This window comes from Falco punctatus, assembly GCF_963210335.1.
Source record: "Falco punctatus genome assembly, chromosome: 5".
Classification (NCBI taxonomy): Eukaryota; Metazoa; Chordata; class Aves; order Falconiformes; family Falconidae; genus Falco; species Falco punctatus.
In genome coordinates this window covers 56,508,216-56,530,651 of record NC_137584.1, presented here as the reverse complement: position 1 = coordinate 56,530,651, position 22,436 = coordinate 56,508,216, and the positions used below count along the sequence as shown (strand labels likewise).

General features: G+C 36.7%; 1 protein-coding gene across 4 annotated transcripts in view; it reads left to right on the top strand.

Annotated features, from left to right (window-relative positions):
- The window catches only part of LAMA2 (laminin subunit alpha 2), a 377,492-nt gene that overhangs the window by 332,261 nt on the left and 22,795 nt on the right, over positions 1-22,436 (top strand). For 2 of the 4 annotated variants that reach the window (XM_080390370.1, XM_080390371.1), the window contains 8 exons: positions 3,614-3,773; positions 8,619-8,743; positions 10,854-11,016; positions 13,085-13,229; positions 15,476-15,614; positions 17,212-17,223; positions 19,698-19,818; positions 22,089-22,307. In XM_080390370.1, the coding sequence (XP_080246496.1) occupies positions 3,614-3,773; positions 8,619-8,743; positions 10,854-11,016; positions 13,085-13,229; positions 15,476-15,614; positions 17,212-17,223; positions 19,698-19,818; positions 22,089-22,307 (1,084 nt within the window). The remainder of the gene's footprint in view (positions 1-3,613; positions 3,774-8,618; positions 8,744-10,853; positions 11,017-13,084; positions 13,230-15,475; positions 15,615-17,211; positions 17,224-19,697; positions 19,819-22,088; positions 22,308-22,436) is intronic. The other 2 variants (XM_080390369.1, XM_080390372.1) reach the window with 1 other exon arrangement.

Below are 22,436 nucleotides of genomic sequence, written 5' to 3'. Positions count from 1 at the left end.
TTGACTTCAGCAGGCCTCAATTAGGAGCAGGACCTGATTAGCTGCAATTTTAATCAAGTGTATTTTAAACATTACCATTGTTTTAATTGTTAATGACAGAGTTTAAGCAGCACCCTTCCTTTAAGAACAAAGAATGTTTCAATCCCAAGTTCATTATAGACACATCCAGCCCAGCTCAGCAAGAATTTAAACTACTGTGGCAGATCTGAGCCATGCTTTCCAATGAAGACTTTCTGTGCTCTCAAGGGGTCAAGGAGCAGAGGTTTCTGCATTGTATTTTGTAATCCAATGTTGATTATTTGCAAAAGTAATCTTATTTACATCATGCATCTCCTAAAGAGCAAACCCTGCATGCATGGCATTATGTAAATTTTCCAGATGATCAGCCACACAGTGCTGATACATCCTCTGTAGTCCTCCAGTTCTACAGAACTGACTGTCACTAGAACAGTATCTTCTAACCTGATGACTTGTTATGCACAGGATAGCAACATCTTTTTGCTGTCAAGTTAGCCAAGTTCTTTCTTCAAGCCCAGCTGCTCTCCCTAAATAAGAGAGAACTATTTATGGAAAAGACTCCATCGTTAGCATTTCAGCGTGTTTGAAAATGAAAGACATCCATGCTATTTGTGACATACTAGATGCCCTAAAAAGTGTCAGTATTCTCAGTGACTTCTGCATTATTGCACTTGGAAGTTTTTACACTGGAATCTTGATTTCAGCATAACATAGATTAAAAGAGCCAATGACTTTCTTTTGGAGACCATCAAAGTTAAGCAATTTAAAAAAAAGGTCTTCAGCTACTGTTGGTCTTTCAACAGTTACTATATTAAGAACTTTTATCCTTTAAAGGGCTTCACATTGATAAGCCTTCTGAAAAAAAACCAAAAAATTTGGAATTTCTGCTGCAAAGATATTAGCATTCAGTTGATTTTGCAATAAAAGATAAAATATTTCATTAAAAGGAAATTGAAAAAAAAACAAATTCTTTAGAATAATGTGGATGGCTTTAGCCCATTTTAAAATGATTTTGACATCATGTTTGCACACCCCAGATGTCACTTAGGACATTCCCTAGGTAACTAAGAGTCTCATTCATGTGGTTTCCAGAGCTGCCAGAAGAAGTACAGGTAGGTAATCAAAGAACTCCCGTGGGTTTTTGTATGTATGTATTTTTCACATGGAAAGACTTGAGATCCCTGACTATAAAGCAGGCAAGATGACATAGATTTATGTCTTCCCCAAAACTACTTTGCAACCCTGCTTCACAGTTTTGTCTCCACTAATTTATTTTTTTTTATTTAAGTGGCTTTTTTTCCAGTTCTCAACTTTTTTTCTGGTTCTCCAGTTTTCAACTCATTCTGGTTTTGGGGTAATAGATTCTGAGCCAAAGGAGTTCCTGAAGAATGTTTTTTAGACATAAAATTCATAGTTTTACAGTATTTTTTCACCCTCTAGAGCTCTGGTCCAGTAAACTTTCTAAATCCAGGAATTCTGTAAGTACAGGATAGCAGTGTCTTTATTTAGTTTAATCAATTGCTTAAGTTATGCAGTTTTCCTTGCTGTGCTCTATATATGAGTTTTTCAAGTAAAGTTTTATTTAACAGAAATGATAGTTTTTCCTGAAAGATATGCTTTTACCTTATAGTTTGCTTGCTACTTCAGAACCCCAAGCCAGTCTTTTTTTTCTAATCAGACAAAAAGGAATTTTGTATTTTTGCATGCAGCAAGGTTCAGGACTTTTGAAAATCAAAGGATTTTTTAAAATTATTATTTCATTTTTTTTACTTTCTGACTGTGACTTGACAGTATTTTGATAGGATGAGTATGTCACTTTTCATCTAGAGAAGCAACGTGGCAATTTTTCATGAATTTCATCACCTCTGTTTAATCAGTTTCCTTCCTTTCCCTAGAACCCTTTTTCACAAATATAGATATAAAATCTGCTTTCTGAGAAAATTCAGTTTTGTCTAGCCTGAGAACAGCTACTGAGTAATTTTTAGGGTCTAATCTGGTATCTAGTGAAATGCCACATGTAGTCTAAAAAATGGGTAGTCACTCTTGATAGGTGTGCACTCTTCATAAGCTGTTAACAGAAAATGATAGAAATTTTTATTTAAAATGGTGTATTTCTGCATTAAGTATCAAACAGATAAGTTAGAAAAGTTCCATGTAATATTGGTATCCATGCTGAGTGTTTCAGGGCTAGTTAGGGTTGCAGGATTGGGCATCCATGTTAGGAATTTCCAAACTAACATGGCAATGGTCATGGGAAATCCAGCATCCTATTAAAAATAAGACAAAGCAGCAATTTCCCAAGTTATCTGTACATCCACAGTATTTGATCACCTCTGCCTACCTCATCTCCCAGCCAACCCTCTCCCACATTACTGAACATACAAGATGCTTCATCTGCACATGACAGGATTTGGGTCATACTCCATGCTTATTTCTACAGTCACATGGTCCCATAAGAAATTATGTGTGTCAATTATGGTCCATCTGTCTGGGATGAAACACTAATTTATGGTGTGCCTATAAATGCCTAATAATTTACTTCTATTAGGTAAGGAGTAAGCTTTCTGTAGAAAGCTCCTATCCATACTGCTGTGAACTAAAGTGATATTAAGCAAATTATTGCAAAGAACTGAAAGTGTGGTCAAGCATTGGAACAGGCTGCTCAGGGATGTGGTAGAATCAACATCCCTGGAGGTGTTTAAAAAATGAGTAGATGTGGTGCTGAGGGACGTGGTTCAGTGATGGTCTTGGCAGTCCTGGGTTAACAGTTGGACTTGATGATCTCAAAAGTCTTTTCCAACCTAAATGATACTATGATTCTATGAAAATTGTTCAAGTTTCCTTTGAAATACCTTTCTATATACCTGAAAGACTAGGAGGAATCATCTCTCTTCATTCCATTCCTTTGATTGTAAAAATATGTCAGCAAACTCCTTCCATGCCAGTTACTTCATGAATATAACCTAAAAAGTAGAAAACAAACTGCTGCAAAAACTATTAACAAACGACAAATTCTTTTGTTGCTGCTGTTACCATCAATATTTGATGTGATTCACAGGGGACAATGAGGTAACATCCTTAAACATAATGGGGTTTGTGCCAGTTCAATAAGCAACAAGGGAGCTCCATTGCAGAAAATGCAAACTCTGTGTATCACAGTGAAGGGAATCCAAGTACTTTATCACATGATCATTCATTTCAGTTCAAATATAATCTAATAAACCTTATGAAATTCAGTAATTTAATTTGGAACCTTGCCTGCATCATTTGTTATGTCTAGAAACAATTACTTACCACTAATTTAATGACAATAATTTAAAAAATGTAACTTCTTAGTTTTAGTCCGTGAAGGTTCCACTTCATCTGTGTAGTGAGTTTTGTTCAAAAAAGACATTGAGGTGAGAAGAAAACACCTGGTTTTGTAATCATGTCTTTAACTTAAGCAGGCATAAGAGTATTCTTTTGTATCAAAATAGAACATAATCACATCAGTAACGCATGCCTCTATTAAAAGATGCTATCTAAAGTAGACTCCTGCTATGTTTGATTTAACTACTGACTCTGTATGCTTAAATTATTTTGTTAAAATCTCTAGGACTGGGAAAAATGGTACAATATCAGTGCGAGCTCTGGATGGTCCTAAAGCCAGCATTGTGCCAGCCACATTCAGTGCTGTCTCTCCACCCGGATATACCATTCTGGATGTAGATGCTAATGCCATGCTGTTTGTTGGAGGTTTAACTGAAAAAATAAAGGTAAGGTCTTGTCTGGTGCTTGCATGTTAACTGGCTGTTATGTTTTCGTTACTGCTTACAGTAGAAATAGTAAACTTTAATATGCTGGCATCATTGTGGTAGGTGCTTTAGTAGCAAATAGTACACCTGCAATCTTGAAAGATTATTGGGATTTGTCTAGACATGTAGGTGCACAGAGCTGAAGTTTTTCTGCCCATGCCGTTAACTTCTAACCAGAAGCCTAGCGGCTGACTGTACCGATACAGTGTTTAGCCCAGACTTATTTCTGCTGGGTAGCTGGGTGCTGTACTTTGGACACACCGCTGCCCAAACAGGCTTTCAGTATTGTATGACGGGAACTCATTCCTGTTTCCATACATTCCTGGTCTCCTAACACTGTATATAACAATATATATTACTTTGCATTCAGGGATTCTTTCTTTGTCATGTATCCACCGTATCACTTCATCCTTTGCAGTTTGTTTTTGGTGTTTCTGCTTTGCATTATTATTTTTTGTTCCTGCTTTCCCCTCTGTACTACCCATCTTTCTAACCACTACCTGCATCAGATCGCTGATCTATTTCCTCTTCTCTTTGCTGGTTCATTTTTCTGGTGACTGCTTCTACATGGCTTAACTTAATGAGAATGAATAGAAAATTTATGCCAAATAGAACAGATGGAAATGTTTCAGCAAAAAATATTCTCCAACAAGTACTAATCAGCATATATTTTCTAGTGACATTCATTAGAAAACAATTTAAATGAACTGTTTTGTTCCTGATCAATATTTTGTTTTTATTTAATATTAGCATTTTAAAGAAATCCTTATTTAGCATCAAATAAAACCTAACATTTAGACCTTCCTAAACAGTAAACTCAAAGAACTTTTTTATACATTTAAGTTTGTATAGGTCCTCCAGTGTTGAAATGGCACAATATTTTATGGTCCAACTTTCTAGTTTTTAGAAAGTTCAACTTTCTAGATGGTTATGGTTTGGGAATATGTGATTAGATGTATTCCTTTCTTACAGAGAATAGTGTGGGTGCACATTTCAAGAGAAACAAAGACAAAATCAGAGGATACAAGAGGAACAGAGAATGTAGATTCCACTTGCTTGAAATCAGTGTCTTGAAGTCCAGCTTTAGCTTAAAAGATACCAATGTGTTTTGGAGCACAGTCAGGCAACTTCATTTTAGAGCTTGATCACAGTTTCTGCACACACAAAAAAGCAACTCTGAGCAGAGTTGCTCAACTGCCAGCTAACTTAACTGAGATATATCTGACTTTGACAAGCATTCACAGGGACAGGAAAAAAATTTCATGAGATTTTGAGCTAGCAAATTGCAAGTCAATCTATATTAGTAGAACTCAGATCTCTCTGTTTTATATGAAATGGATCCACAAAAAAATGTGAATACTTTCAAATTCTAAAGAGCAGAGGCAATGAATCTTGATGTTTCTTGTTGAACTTTAAGGATGTGAAAAACTGCTATGCATTTTCTTTTCTGTAATTCGATTTCATATGGGAAATAGGCAAGGATGTTAATTGAAGAATTTCTTGGAGAATTACATATTAGAAAAAAAAAATTTCTGTGTCATCTTTTTCTGTGTTCTCGTTACAGCCCTAAATAGAGTTTCTGGTTTGCTTTCTGCCTTCCAGCTTTCTATCCAGAGGCAACTAAAAGTGTTTGCTTTCTTCTGTTAGTTAAACAAGAACCCTCAAAACATATTTCTAAAAGTAACGAACCATCAGTTGCTAAAAGTGACTCTGTACTGCAGCATTTATTGACCCTTACAAAACCAGAATGGCTTCGCTGGCTTTCTGTACTTTGTCCTTTTGATCTGCTTTTTCAAAGGAAATTGAAATAAACAAGGGAGAGGTGCTTTATCTCCCTCACCTAATTTACTTCTCAGCTTTTTTTCATTCTTGGATTTTTGTTATGTCAGATAAATTCTGATTTCTACTGTTGTTTTCACCAGTAACAAATTTAATTGCATTGGCATTATGTGCTGTTTTTTATTTGCCATAATAACTCAGTGGAATAAACACTCCACTCGGCTGAATCAGGACAATTCAGTGCTTGCAGTGCTGTGTAACTACAACCACCAAAGGTCCAAACACACCAGTCCATATAGGCTATAGGTCACCTATGTGTCTGCCCACCTCCCTATAATGCTTAACTGTCAGTCTGACTGCAGGCTCAGGAAGATGGACTGACTCGGGTAACAATCATAAGTGCCAAAATTATGATTAAATTAATAACTTCATCATTCTGCATTAAGAAGAGTACTTGAGAGTCTGGTTTATACAATATTTAAATTCTGTTGACTCAGCTGAGACCCTAGAAAATGAGTGGTCAGGTGATTTTTGACTTGTTGTCTTTGGGTGATTGAAGGAGTTGAAGCTTCAACCTCAAATGCTAGGTTAAACCCAATCTGTATTTTATTTTAGATTTCACTTTTTAATTATCAGAAAACAAGTGGGACAAGTACTGAAACATAGTAATACCATTTTTATTTGCACAGCTCTAGAACACCAAACCTCCCAGACCAGAGCTTTCACCTGAATTCTACTTCGAAAAAAATTCCTGTGTTTACATTAAGAATCCAGAGAATCAAAAATGATACACAAATTCAACAACTTTTCTGTGTCACAGCACAAAGCAGACTTCTGCCTAGCCCTGATTTACACAGCAAAGGTGTCACATTAGACTAAGAAAAATGTACATTTTACCTGATGGCATCTCTAGGTTTTATTGTTATATTTTATTGTTAAATAAAAAGCTCTTAGTATTACAGTTTGATGGCAGAAAAAGTGAGGCAAAGGTATAAACACAGTTCATATGTATTATTTGAGTAACCAGGCCCCAAAGATGGTACCTACTGCTCCAATAAAAGATGTCACTGATCCAATAAAAGATGTCACTGCTTCTAACAAAGGCCATCAATGATCTCATTTAAATTAAAAAAATACATTGAATTTTGAAATATTTAATATTGTATCTACTGCTTTTAATTCATGTTTATTAGTAGCAGTATCTCTTTGGGGTATTTGTTTAATATTTAGTCAAGCAGAAATACTTAACGGTCGACACTTCATAAGGTGTGTAGGAAAAAGTTAGGGATTTAGCAGAATCTCTAGAGGGAAAAGCATTCAAGGGCTTTTGATGTTTCAAGGTAAACAAAAGGACCTGGAATACAGTAACATTTAAATCTGAACCCTTTCCTGAATGTTCTTTTTTTCCGTTAGTTAGATACAGTAAGGCAGAGGTGGGTAGTGAGCACAATTCAGCATGTAAGTTGTAGGATCAACTATGAGGTGCAATGCTGAATCAGAACACGGATTACAGATCCTGCAGAAGTCTGACACCAGAACAGCTGTTTTCAACCCCAGTGAGAGCTCTCCAGATGTTTCCTGGAGGGTTCTCCATATTTTCATCTGAGTCAGGAAAACCTTTGTGAGTCCTTTCCCCTCACCCCCTGCCCTGGGTAAATAAATACAAGGGCAGAGGTAGGAAGACGGGATATTGTAAGTTTGGTATGGCTGTTACATTTGCATTTCAGGGTTTTAAAGACTGTCAGAATTGCTCTGTTCAGACACAGTCTATGAATTAAAAAATAAACTATAACTTCACTTTTGGGGGGAATTTTTCTTATGTGGTACAGTTGTCGGGCTCACAAAATGAAGACCTTAACTTAGACTTTTCTAAAAACCATGAAGTTCTTTGGACATTTATCAAGGTCACTGATATTTTTAAATCTTTTGTCTCAAAAATCTGCTTTTTTATATTAATGGGTTTTGGCATGCTTTAGATTTGTCCTGGGATTTTGTCCATATCCCTATTTGTATGCATCTTTGCAGTGTATTAAAAAAGAAGGCTCATTTTCAGTTTTTAAAAACATCTTTCATCTGACTTGAGTAGAAGGCTATGATACTTAGATGTCATGAATTTCTCAGAAGTGACATTAAGTTCATACTTGTTGTTAATAAAAACCTTCAAAATTACCCTGGGAAACATCACTAGCACATTAAGTCTTTTGAGTCATATTTTTCCTCGAATATTTTCAAGTTGCACTTCTCCATATTCTCTTACAAGACCTTAATATTTGTAATTGCTGTATGGAAAACAGCAGGTGCTTATCTATCTCAAATAGCTAAGTGTATAGATTTCCAATCAGCTCATACTGATGAAGTGAAATTTAAATGAAACTAAGTATTTTTAGAAGGATAATTTTGAGCTGAGTACTCTGTACTATCAAATATTACAACCTTGATCATGGTACCATGTTAGGAACTAATGAGCATTACCCTATGTGTATGACCCTAGATTAATGAATTTTAATTGATTTTCCATCAGCACTTTTTTCTGCATCCAAAATTCAGCATGAACTTTACAGGTGTAGCCAGTTCGGTTCACAGCTGATCCTTTAACTTGGGCAATATGCTCGATTTCCAGGCTTTTGAGCATTAAGTACAGCAGAAACACTTTACTTTTTTTATCGTGGGAAAGATTCCTCATGGTACTTTCTGTGAAGTCTTAAAAACCTGGATAGATCCTGAATAAGTGGGAGCAGGCAGCTCTCTGAATAGCCAGGAAACCTGATGGTGACATGGAAGCTAGGGCAACTCCTTGTTCTCCAGGAGTCATTCTGCCTACGCTTCCCTAGAGTCTCAGACAGAAATGGGCTTTTCCATTTTAACTGAGAAGAAGTTGAGCTCACGTTTTCACTGATCAGTTGTTCCATAGCAGGGCTTCTCAGATTAAATATTGCTCTTGATACTTAAAATAATAATGAGCATCTTCTGGTATTCAGTGCAGTAGATCAATTTGAATTCTTATTAGGTTTGTAATTTCTGTTGCAGAGGTCAGATGCTGTACGAGTCACCACCTTCACTGGCTGCATGGGTGAAACCTTTCTAGACAGCAAGCCCATAGGACTGTGGAATTTCAGGGATATTGAAGGTGACTGCAAAGGATGTGCTGTCAGGTAGGTAATGCAGTGACTGTTTGTCATGCTCCTTTGAGAACCTGTCTTCAGTGGCACCGCGTTCCATGGTAAGCAGCAGGAATTTCCACAGCAGCCACCAAGATCCAGTAGACAGCTGTGGTCTGTATGCAATGCTGGGAGTTGTAGGAAATATAAAGTTAAGTTGCAATTACACCAAGAGGGGAAGCGCCTAATCTGGGTCATAAATACAGTTGTTCTCTTAACAGAATTAAGATGGTGTGACAGTGCTGTGATGGAAGGACTCTTGCTAACCAGTAACCAGGATTACTCAAAACATGAGAGAGGGTGAGATCCACAGTGGGACTGAGTCTGGCTCATGGACGGCTGTGGTTGGGTGCCTGCACCTCTTACGCAGCATGGCACAGTCAGATGCCTCAAGGTGGCTTTCACAGCAACCAGTGTAGTGAGCAGAGACCCTCAGAAGAGAAAGGTATTTCCATTCTCAAAAGAGAATGGAAATCCTGTCTGAGTGACTTGTGTTTCAAGGTAGGGTAAATGGCCCATCCAGGCAGAACCACAACTTAGGTATGTAGGTTCAGAACTCTTTTCAGGAAATTTAAAACAATGTAAGTTACTTCCTTTCCATATGTGTCCTTATCCTTAGAGAGCTGTGATCTTCATTACTCTTTCCCACCAAACTAATCTCAAATGCTTTCCTGTGCCATGTCTCTGTTTCAAAAGCTGAGGGCCCTTATACAGAGGCACCACCTACTATTACAGCACAGTTCTGGGCATTATCATGTAGAGAAGGCAGACTCTGCGTCTCTCACATCCTTGTTCATGGCTTTCACAGTGACCCACTGTATGAAAGCAGCACCGTTCTCTTAGATGCTCCTCTTAGTGAGTTTGGCACAACCAGTATATGGTATAGAGCTCATGCTGCATTAGGTAAAATAATCACAGACCCAGTCAGGGAAGGTAAGAGTAGGCAAGTTTTCAGACTAGCAGCCTAGTTTGACAACCTGGTAAGGCTTAGCTCTTTGAAGTGATGGAAATTCCAGTTGGGAACTGAAACAATTTTGGAAACACCAGAGGATTTCCTTGACTACAATTGTAGGCTCTTGGCACTCAGGTGGAAATTCAAGGACCATGATGGTGAACATACACATTTCAGTTCCAAGCAAGTTCTAATGGAAACATTAAGTGCATCTCTGCCTAAATTTAATTTTCTCATTTATTAGTGATATTGTAGATCTGCTGGCTTGGAGTGGGGTGGGTGAGAGGGAGATGACAAAAAAGAATACTAGATTTGAGATTTGTATCTCAAATTAATTTTGTATCTCAAATTTAAAAAAAAAAAAATTAAAAGCTCCCTTTTACCATAACCCATTGTTCCAGTGCCAGGAAGAGTTCTGTTCTCCTGCAAAATCTAATTACAAAAATGTAAATGTAAATGTAGCTATGGAAGGTGAGCGGACTACATTCAAGTTCCTTGTACATGTGCCAAGATAAATGTGAAACATGTTCCTGGCCAGTATTTCATATGCAGTTCCCTTGTTCAAATTCAGTTATGTTTGTGATTAAACCAAAAGATTGCTGTCTTGCAGCTATCTGATCTGCGTGACAGAAATGGACAAAGAGCCTATCATAAAAATCATGTCAAACGAGCTCAAGGCCTGATCTTTTCTGGTTTGTAATGACAGGAATGCCAAAAGATGCGTGGGGACCGATGCGTCTGCTGTTGTGATGTTTGTAATTTATGGGTAAACACAGAATCACAGTTCCCACGTTTTTTTCAGTCTGGGACCCTCCAGAAGTAGTAAAATCACTAACAATAAAAAACCCAAGATTTGTTACAAGATGAAAAAGTACATAGTGCTAGTTTATGTTGAGCATTGCAAAATGAGTCATTACCGACCATAAGATATATGCGAAGTATTCCTCTTCCTTCTTCCTCCCAGATGTGCTTTTGTGTTGGATAGCTGGTAAGCTGACCTTACAGATTCACTTGTCAGAGTAGGAGTTTGATAGGAAATTAAACCAAGTTCAGGAAGACTCGAAGAGGTGTCCCCTCACTCCCCTAGCCCCCTCTTCTTTTTCTTTTAACCTTACATGGCAAAGGAAAATGGTTGGAATTGCCCCTTTTCAGCCCACAGGTGGCAGATGGTGAAGGGACTGTCCAGTTTGATGGTGATGGTTATGCCATGGTGAGCCGCCCGATCCGCTGGAACCCCAATATTTCCACAGTCATGTTCAAATTCAGGACCTTCTCATCGAACGCCCTGCTGATGTACCTTGCTACTGATGACTTGGTAAGAACAACCAGCTAACCTCCACACTCCTACAAGTTTCATGCCCCATCTTTGCAGTGGCTGAATTCATCATATTATGGGAACTTGTACCTTCGTTTAGTGGCATCATCCTGGTATGGTGTTGCCAGCTGTGATGCTTCACTGCTGCCCAAGTGAAAACAATGTTATAGTGTAGAAGTTGACTACCTAATATTTACCAGCTGGGGAGCATTATGTTAGACTGAGGGGAATTCCAGCTTTTCTGAAATTATTAATTAATTTTCATTTATCCCAAATGGTTACCTGTGCAAACATTTTCAGTTGTGGTTATACATTCATGATTTAAAATATTATACTGTGAGGGCAGGGATAATATGGGAAGAGACAAGTGTTAGAGAGAAGTCCTACTGATATAAAGAAAAAGTTTGCGTTTAATGTGAGTAGCATTAAAGGGGAACAGAATGGTGCAACAAACAGGATGTGATGGTGATGACATTTTTACAAGGACTACAAATGGTGCCTTTTACAGCTAAAATAGAGAATAGAAGCATTAGTTATAAAGCTGTTCAGGGTTTTTATTCACACACAGTCAAATATATGCAGATAACAGGGAGAAGTTATTTATAAAGACAGCTTGCCAGATCCTCAGGATCAGGAATAACTCAGCTTCAGCACCTCTGATTCAGATTGATTTGCACGCCTGACTGGGAGCAGAGTGCTTTCTTTAGCCTTTTCATATGGGCCAGAAATTATGTACATCAGTTCTCACTGATGCCTTGAAGAATTACTGAGCACTAACTGTTCTAAAAAACCAGTGTTTTTGTAAACCAGTCTTAAATCAGATTCCTGTATTTTGGGAAAAATTACCAGAATTGCTGGAATTATCAAGGAGGGTACTCCTCCTCACTGACTATAATAAAATATAGCATTTTATTATGATAATGAAGTACTTACATATTTTTTCCAATTAACTTTGATAATTGAATATTGAAAGTATAATTAATTCAATTATATCATTTTGCATAATCATTTTGTATAATTATTATTAATTTATGTAGTTTTCTAGAAAAATTATTTACTTGAACTTCTGAAAAATATTGGGAGCTGGAAGGCAACTGGTTGCTAATATGTCTTGAGATACTGTCCCACCATACAAAAACTTTGAGGATGCTCTTTCTAATGATGCATGAATAGACATGCATAAGCATCTAGAATACTGAGTTTGTTAAATTTTACTCTTTTCTTCTTAACATAAATTTATGTTCAGATACATAATAGTGTTATCACGGGTTTGCATAAGTATTCAGCACATGGTAAAGTATTTTCATTCTCCATAAGTCTGAGCACAGGTGAAACTGGCCATGATTAAAATTATAATTTAACTTAAAATTTCTCTGGTAACATTCATCTCCTGGGTCATAGTTCCACTATTACTTGCTTAATGCCTTTCATGTTCTCTGGTTCCCTGGTTATTTGTTTTGTGCTTTGTATTCTGCCAGCTCTTTTTCTGTAGGTACTGCAGCATACACCGTTGCTCCGGTCAGCCATCTCCAGTTATTGCTTAGATGCTGGTGTCAATGGCTGATGAGGATAGCGGTTCATAGCTCTCAGTTGCTCCATCAGTACAAATTACTCTCTGGAAACCCTAGTAAAACAAACCCATTTTACCATCTTCATTATTCTTGTTTTCTACTTTGCAAGTTTAAATCTACCTGAGGTATGTAGTAAATGTACTAACTGTAGTAACAGACATACACTCAAAGCTGAGTATTAGTTTCAGGTAATTATCTTGTGTATTTCTGTCTTCAATCTGAAAACATAAAAGTACAGACGCCCCATCAAAACTCCAGCCAACTTGTTAGCAAAATTCCAACTAAATTAGCAATCCAAAGAGAAGAAAACGGAAAAAAACCCACTTGTTTTGTACGTTACAGGCATAGACAGTAAATGCCTAAGTAGATTTTTTAAAAAGCTTTAAAAAAGTTGTCTATTGTTACCCAGGAAAAGGAAGTATTTATTTAATGTCATATGCCTTTTACCAAAATGAACAAGAATAATAATATGTATACCTAATCCTTTTCATTAACAGAAGGATTTCATGAGCGTAGAAGTCAGTGGTGGGCGTATAAAAGTCAGCTATGATCTGGGTTCAGGTACAGCTTCTGTGGTCAGCAACCAAAATCATAATGATGGCAAATGGAAATCTTTCACCCTGTCAAGAATTCAAAAGCAAGGTGAGTTCCCGTGGTGTCAGTACCACGACTTTTCTACTTACCTGTGCAGTACAGCTAACCATCTAATCATGAGGAAGATGTGCAAAATTGCTGGAATTATAAAGTTCTAGTGATTTAGCAACTTCTTTTGCTTAGATTATAGGTGTGTTGAGTTGCATGTGAGTAATTGTACTGTCAAACGGGCCTTTTATGAACAGGTAGCTTAATTTTCAGTCATAATTCTGCTTTAAAGTTGCATGAATTACATTCCAAAATGCTTCTGAGTGGGGGAAAAAAGAAGCTTTTTCTTCAGTTCCCTGATGTTCAAAATCATCAAGCAAACCTGTGTGATTTTTTTTAGGACAGCAAAAGGTTTCATGCTGTGCAGTTCTCTCATGCTCACATTATCCCAAAGTGCTTAAAAAACCAATGACTTCAGTAGTGATTGTACAGTATCTCAGTAGACAAACACAACTGTTTTATATTCCCTAATGATATGCAGGATGCCATGATCTGAATTTGCATGGCAACAACTGGGAACATCTTCAGAAGTTCTACTAATTGTTTAATTTGTTACCTGTGCAAAATGTAAAGTGGTGGCATTTAATAAGATCACAAAGAATGCTGGCTATCATGCTGGCAACCCCCTTTTTTGTTTGTTTGTTTTTAATCTAGTTATAGGACTGGCAGAATCTTAATTTGAGCCTAATTAATTTTATCTATGGCATCTGTGACATCTTCTGTGCCTTTGTATCCTGAAGTCTTACTGCATTCTGAACCTTCAGGGTCACCACGAGCCCCTGGGCACACTCCTCCTCTGCCCCTGCGGTGCCAGCTCTCCACCTGACCCACTCCAAACAGACCCACTCTCTTGTCGTTTGGCTGAAGTGGACTTGGGAGCTGGGACACTGGTCAAAATAAGTCAGAACTCTCACTTGTAGATTTGCGGCATCTTTAGAGGAGGAATGCCTTGTAGCTAGCCAGTTACCTTAGTTCATCCTTAACTCAGGAGGTCTTAAGATGAAATATATCGCATAATTGTAATTTATTAATACCGTTCAAACATATAATGTGTTTATAAAGAAGATACAGGTATAGAAATGAAAGGAAAATTAATCTGTTTACCATAAGATACAGCAGGAAAGTCTATCCCCCATTCCATTCTCTTTCACTCCTGAAAACAGTAGTTTGGTTTCAGGTTTTGCACATTCCTTCTGTCTTTTAAGGCATTTAATTAGTCTGCTGCTGCTACAAGAGACTCACCTCTGTGGGAGAGCTTCTGTCAGAGAAGACTCTTCCTCCTATCATCCCATCACTCCTTCCTCTCTATGGATTATACATTACCATTTCCAGGCAGTCTTCCCTTTGAAATCTCTTAAGAGGTTGACAAGTCTTTTATCTCCAAACTCAGTCTATTACATCTTTAACCAGAAATCAGGCTGGTCACTTTTTTAGTTAAAATAAAGGTCCATTTCATTCCTTAGGTATGTAGATGAGAGGGGGCAGAGGAAGTGTAAATTATAAACAATCTCTTGCATTTTACTGTCTGAAGAAAAGAAAAAAAAAAAAGGAAGGGAGGGAGGAAAGAACCCTTTCTTTGCAGCCCTGTGATAGAGTATCCCTTTCTTCCTTGGGGACTGCTCAGTGCTTTTCACTGTGTCTTGTCTCTCTCATTGAACTTTATATTCTGTATTAATCTGTACATTAAAAATATACATGGAACAAGCATTTGAATAGGATGGTTGTATGTAGTGCATCACTGACTCCAGATTGAGATTAGACATGACAACAACTGACTCCTTTGGGTTTGAAAATGGTTTAGAGTAACTGATCACCAATCTCTAAGGCACATAACAGCAATGTTAAAATTGTTACACTAAAAAATCCTGCTCAAGTGGCAACCTATGGGCTGAAATCACAAGTTACATTTAAAATGATGTCTTCAGTTTTTGTCCTGAAGTGTGACCTCCAAATTACATTGACACAAACAACATACCAAATTGAAACAGATTTAGAGAATATATAAAAATAAGGCCTACAGACTTATGCTATAGCCCTTCAGGTTGTTACAGAAACAGAGGAAAGTGCAGGTCTCTTCCCCTGCCCATAATTAACAATTTGGAAATCCAGTGTCTTAATTGCAAAATACAAGCCTCCTTGCCTCTCTCCTCACCTGTTCATCCTCCAAATATTTCTCTATTGGTTTCTTACATTAAGACAACATTGTTTATGTCTGATATTTTGAACTAATTTAAAATGTCTTCCAGCCAACATATCAATTGTAGACATAGACACCAATGAAGAAGAGACCATAGCAACAACTTCTACAGGCAGCCACTTTGGGCTCAACTTAAAAGGGCATGAGAAAATATATTTTGGGGGATTGCCAACTCTGAGAAATCTAAGGTAACGTGAATTAAACAAATTTCTTTACCTTTGGTAAGGGGATGTAAATGCAGTGTAATCTTATTCTCTGTATTTATTTCTCAAATTCACTTGGAGTACGTGAATGAGGAGTTCTCAATGTACCCTGTATTGCCACAACAAACCAATGCTTTATTTGCATATACTGTGTATTTCAATGTATTTCACATAGCTCACATTACACAAATACAATGGAAATAGCGGTAACAGTGCTGTACAACTTTCTGATGCTGTGCAAGAACCATGATGTAGCTGACTTTTAAAGTATTTTTTGATTAATAGAATTTTTGACTTCAGACTTACAGAAATGGCTCCATACTGCCACAAAATTAAGCTTTTTTTTTTTTTAATAAGTTTTTGCATAATCAGGGTCAGTATACTTCTAATACCTATAAAAATACTATGGTTAGATATAATCTAAAATTATTTGACACAAATTCTTTGACAACTAAGATTAAATTCCTCCTGTATTCAGGACTTAAAGTATATGATACAGTACTCTGGATGTCTTTAATTTAAGTAGAATGAAATATGGCAACTTTTTCCCTTCACCAGCTTGATCCTGAATTTCTTAGGCAAATAAAACTCCCAGTATTTATTTTTAAAATATTGCATAATATTATTGATAAACTTTGACTTAAGCTTTAATAAACAAAAGAAATGGTATAACAGACATTGAATTCAGTGACTGTGTTACGTGGTTTTAAATAGACCAAAAAAAATTACTTAAGGTTTAAATGAATATTCAGCAGTTTTGCAATGACAAGAACAAGAAAATTCTGTGCTACGATAAACCGGTGAGCAACACAGAAACAAGCGCATTAATCTATGTCGGCTTTGACTACATGGCAGAATGACAGCCTTGAAGTGGTCTTGTGCACACGAAATGGTTGTGATTAGTCCACAGGCTAAAAGAATGGATGTATTTGTTAATTTATTAGGTTAATAACTGACCTCTGATGTCAAATCACCTGGCAATAAAAAGATCTAAGATCTATTTTACTCACAAAATATAACACTATATTATGTAATTGTGAATTCACGCCAGTGCGTAACAAAAAGTCTAGAGCAATTATCTTCCACTTCCTTTGTGGTTCCTTACAAAATCAGTCTACCACAGCTACTTGGACCTGTGGTAACCATTCTTCCTACAGCTATGATTCATCCGTCACTGGGGAAAGATGAATGTTGTGATAAATTAGAATCAAAATAGTGAAAGGGGGATTAGGGCAAAGCTGAGCTACAGCAAACAGTAGATGCTGAGGTACCCGTGACTGTAATTATCAAGTTGTGTCAGTTCTGCTAAATTCTTTTACAAGAGTTACTTTTACTAATGGCCAAGTTATGCAACAAATTAGAAATGCTTTCTGATATATTACTTTTTAGGGCAGCCGTTTGCAGGGTAACCCTGCTAATTATTATAGGCTGATAGTGTATATAGAATCTTACCATCTATTACGTGTTGTTTGTAAATGATGTATTATCTGCTTCACTGTGAAATATTTGAATCTTGCTAATAAGTATCATTTACTATGCTTAATGTAATTTTGATTTTTTTTTTCTTTCTCTCTCACCCTAGTATGAAAGCAAGGTAAAAATAACCAGATTACTTGCATGACTTGCATGTGTGTAGCAAGTGCAGCTTGAAAGCACAAGTAGCAATGCAGAAGCAGCATGTGAGCAGTATTTATACCAGCTGTTACACTAAGGCTGTTAATTCAGCTGCTGCAACAAGCAAAGCTGCTCCCAAGTGCCTAACACTGTCGTATTACATGCTGTGCCCACACCTACACAAAAAACTTTTATTTCCTTCACACAGCTGCTTACTTCAGCTGTTTGTTTATGACACTGGAATACCTCAGAAGCAAAGCTATGGCAAGCTGTATTGCTGAATTTAGTTCTGACCTCCAGCCTGTAAGAGCAATATAGTCCCAGGTCAGGCAAGGACCTCTACGCTTGGAGGCATTGAAGTGGTTACTGAGGAAGGTATGAAACCAAGGTGCAGATTTTTGTGAAGTTTGCCACTTCTCAGTTTAAGGACAGGAGGATGAGGGGCGATAGAGGAGGTCACCTACTTCTGACTGTGTTTTCAGTTTGCAACTATTTGTGTCCATTACTATTACTTTGGTATGTTCAGATATGAACTGAACTTTGCTACATTTTGCAGTGTAATTCCTGGCTTGAATTAGAAAAATGCAACTTCACACTCCCAATCCTGAGAAAGATTATTTCCTCCTAAACTCCAGAAATCTTTGCTTCTGCTTCCTTGAGATTGATCCTAATTTAGCAAAAACAAAGGCCAAGAATTTATGCAAGATCTGAATGAACTTGGACCTTGTTTTGTATGTTTTGGAAGGGAACAAGGGAAAAAGGAAGTCTTAAGAAAACATCAACCAAGTGTTCAGTGTTGGCAAGGATGTAGAGTTCATATGGGTTGGTAATTCTAAGATAACGCTTGTAATGGGACAGCACAAGGGCAGTCTGTAACTGGGCAGGGTGGCAAGGGGGTAGGAACGTGAATGGTTTCTGGATAGCAAAGACTATAGGCACTGCTGACAATGACATGGCAAAACTGTTCTGCTGCTGGGAGGATGGGTCTATAAAGAAACTGGGGAGGAGCTGGGAAATAAAAAATCAAAAATGGAAGGTGACCATAACTACATGACTACAAAATAAAGGAGAATATGGATTGCTTTAGTAAACCAGCTGCTTACTTTAACTTATGTTCAGGATGCTAATTTGCCAGAGAATATACCACGCTTGCTAGGATGGCTACAACGCAAAGAATGGCTTGCAGTACTAAAACATGCGGCTGAATAATATCTTTGCAAAGTGGGTTTATTTTGTAAATAATATTCTTTAAAATCTTTTCTTTCCTTCCAGGGATCTGAAGTGTTTGGGTTTGGGGTTTTTTTCTCCCCAGAGTTTTATCTCCTTATTTATTTTTTACATTCATTTTTCTTTCTTTCACCTGTTCATATTATTCAGGTATTCTAGTAAATACTCATGGGTGATATTGTGAGTGAATTAAATTGTCCTTTTTTTCTTTTTTGAATTTACTTTCCATGGTATGAATGGCAACTTTTTCTCTGAACTTTGTAAGGCTTTTCTTCTTGCAAGTCTAGTTCAGATGTTGCCAGCAGTTACGGTCTCACTCTGGTGTTCCCAGGCCTGCGAAATCATAGTTTTGCATTCAAGCATGGTAGCTTTGGTGTTACTTTCAGGGGATTTCTCATTTCTTCAGTCAACCAGCTAATGAGCCAAACCGTGGAACTCTGCAATTCTACTACAATAATTTCCTCTTGGATGGACAGTTAGGTTCTGCAAAAAAACCAAGTGTTTTGTTTTCTTTAACTGCCTGAGCAAGTCAAATGTATTGCTGTGTCATACAAAAATATACAGCAGTTTTCATAGGAAAGATTCTGGGAAAATAAAATACATAGGAAACAAATGTCAATCCACCTGAAGATAAAGAATTCCTAAAGCTCTTAAAAAAAAAAAACAAACGAAAATTTTTTTTAGTCTTTGGCAAAGACTTTATCCAAAATGTTCATATGCTGCTAAAGTTCCTTTTTCATGAGGATCTAGCATGCAAAGAAATGAACAACACATCTGTCTTCCAGTTAAGGTTTCTCATTGTTATGATCTCCTAGCTTGCACTTTTCTGTGTTGCATAAGGAACAAGTATGTACTTATTTCATAGCTCACTGCATTTAAACACCAAAATGACAGCACTCCTTTTAAAAAAAAAGAAAAAAAAAGAAAAAAAACCCTACCACCACACACAGTAAAGAAAAGAAAGAAGAAAATGGAAAAGAGGACTATTGTCAATTGGAGATAAATCTCTTGTTACACCTGTGAGTGATGTTTTAAAGCAGAGTGTAATATGTGCTGATAGGTGGTAGAAGGCAAGCTGGATTCATCTGGAGTGTATTTGTGTATTTAAACAAACAAACAAAAACCCCAAGCATATGTGCATCTGAAAATGCATGTGTGTGTATGCTGATTATGTTCCCACTAAACTCTATTTTTGAAAACACATTGTACTTCTACATTTATTTTTAGGCCTGAAGTGAACTTAAAGAAATATACAGGTTGCCTCAAAGAGATTGAAATTTCAAGAACACCGTATAATATATTGAGTAGTCCTGATTTTGTTGGTCTAACCAAAGGATGCACACTAGAGGTTAGTCTGATTTCCATGTACTTTGGTCTTAATGGGTACAAATGTTTTCTGCTTTCTGATTTTATGGCAGAATATACAAATTGCATAAGGCATATTCAGACACATGTAGACATCTAACCTGAAAATCAGTACAATGACATTTAAGAGAAAGAAGGATGAATGAGTCTCATCAGCAAGTAGACTAGTTTTCCAGATCCTAACTTTTTGGACTGCCTCCCTGGCCCGTTGTCACATCCCTATCCCTAAAAAGTAGAATTTTCTTAAATCCTTAGCTATGGTCTAGCTTTGTTTCATCTGACTATAATAGGAATTATTGACATTAATAAGAATTACACACTGACAATATTGCAAAAACCTTTAAAATCTTTGATGTAATTTTAAATCCAAGGATCTAAACTACTTTTATTATTATTATTATTATTGTTATAAAATAAGTCACTACAGAAAACCTGAGGTACTTTGAAAATCACAGTATATTTGGGGGTAACTGAAACAGTCACCTTTAGGATAGGAGCTGTAAAGTACTTACTGTTATGAGCTACCACTGAGCTGGAAGGCACATTTCTTACTGATCACTAAGAATGTGCAAAATTGATGTCACTATTTTAACTTCAGATGCAGCTCAAGTTTATTTATTTTCCATCGTCTCTGCTTCTAATTAGCAGGCATACAAAATTCAAGGAATCTGATCCTAAGTTTGGGAGAAAAAATAATAATTTTCCATGGAAGAATTAAAAAATATTTCCAGTGACATTTGTCTCCTAATGAATAGTTTGTATTTCTTCCCTGGAAATGTATACTATTTAAGACAGTTTTGCAAGTAGATGTATGATCTAGAGTTCCATATCAGATACAAGTACAGCAAATCCTAATGAGCTGTTGTTAACTTGATGCTCTCCAAACATATTTTTTTTTCTACAAAACATTAAAAATTTCCTTTGAACAGTGACTGGAACTTGGCCAAGCCAAACTAAAGACTAAGACCCTATTCTGCTGGGTTTATCACTTGCACCTCTGGCCTTCATCAGAGCAAAAAGCACACAACAATAGGACTCCGAGGCAGGATATTAGACTAGATAGGTCTGCCATGAAATGGCCATTTTTCAGTTTTCAAGTTTATGATAAAGCTAGACTGTAAACAGCCAGATTGCTGAAATGGTTTTAAATCTTATAAATTTGGTTTCAGCATAATTTTTCTACAGAAGTTTGTATTTATTCTCATTTCTTTCCTGAATAGGAAAGAAGATAGTTGTGTTCATTTTCTTCTGTTGCTATGAATCTCAGGAAGTACTTCGTTTTTCTCATTTTGTAACACTTGAGGTTTCGGAGTATGCAATCTAATTTGATTAACTATTTTGGGGGGGAATTAAATAAAATAATTAGCCAAAACAGGATATGTAGGATAATTAAAAAGAAGTGAAGTGAAAGTAAAAGATAAATACCTTTTTATCCTGAAGACTGAGGATATATGCTCATTTATTTAAATACCTTCAGATTTCAGAGAAAGATGAACATCATAAGCAGTGATTTTATCTTGAAAACTCTATTATCTTTAGACCTGTACTGAAAAAATGGTGAATTAATTTAGAAAAAGTCACTGTTTCTATAGATAGGTCTTCCACAGCTGGAAGAATACATGAGTGGGCAGCGATTACAGAAAATCTTGAGGAGTATGCACTGATTAATTATTTGATGATACATTCTACTCTTTAAATTGTGTTAATGGCTATCAATATCCAAAGAATTGGGCCATGCACAAGGAGTGCTTTATTTATGAGCCTGAGTCATTAAGAAAGTAGTGGTCCTTAGTGAAGCAATACTAATGAAGCATAATGATTGATTAATGAAAATTACTTCCTGGGCACATTTAACAAATAACAGAATCTAGTTTATGTTCATATTGGCTGTTATCTATTGTATTGATTTAAAAGCAAAATCCTACTGTATTAACTCAACGGAAAACATTCATACAAAAAACACCCGAGAGCAGTTATTTTTAATCAAGAGGATGTACCAAAACAAGACTGGAACTTTGCCTTCCTGTAAGACAAGATTCTAGAAATAGTCTAATGATGCCAGCTGTAAACCTGTAAATTAGTGTTTGCACAACACTTTGAGAAGTAAATTGCTTAGTGTTTATTATTACTTTCCATCTCTTCACACTAGTTATATTTACATAGTTTATTATTTTAGTTAAGAAATCTTTCTGCATGTTCGTACTCTTGCTTTTAATGCTACTAATGCACTTTCCTGTCCTCTTCTTCCTGCAGAACATTTATACAGTTAGCTTCCCCAAGCCAGGTTTTGTGGAACTGCAGCCTGTCTCTTTTGACGTGGGCACAGAAATCAACCTCTCCTTCAGCACCAAGAATGAGTCTGGGATCATCTTGTTTGGCACAAGTGGCACAGTTGTCCCCCCCCGGAGAAAGCGCAGGCATACTGGAAGGAAAGCTGCCCATCTGAAGAGAAAGCGCAGGCAGACGGGACAGGTATAAGGAACCTAGCAAAAGATAAAGAATACCCACAATTTTACTGAACTTCTTCCACTTGGTTTGTTTCAAGAAACTGTCAGGTGTTTAACTTAAATTCAGTGCTTGTGAATAAATCATTTCTAATGT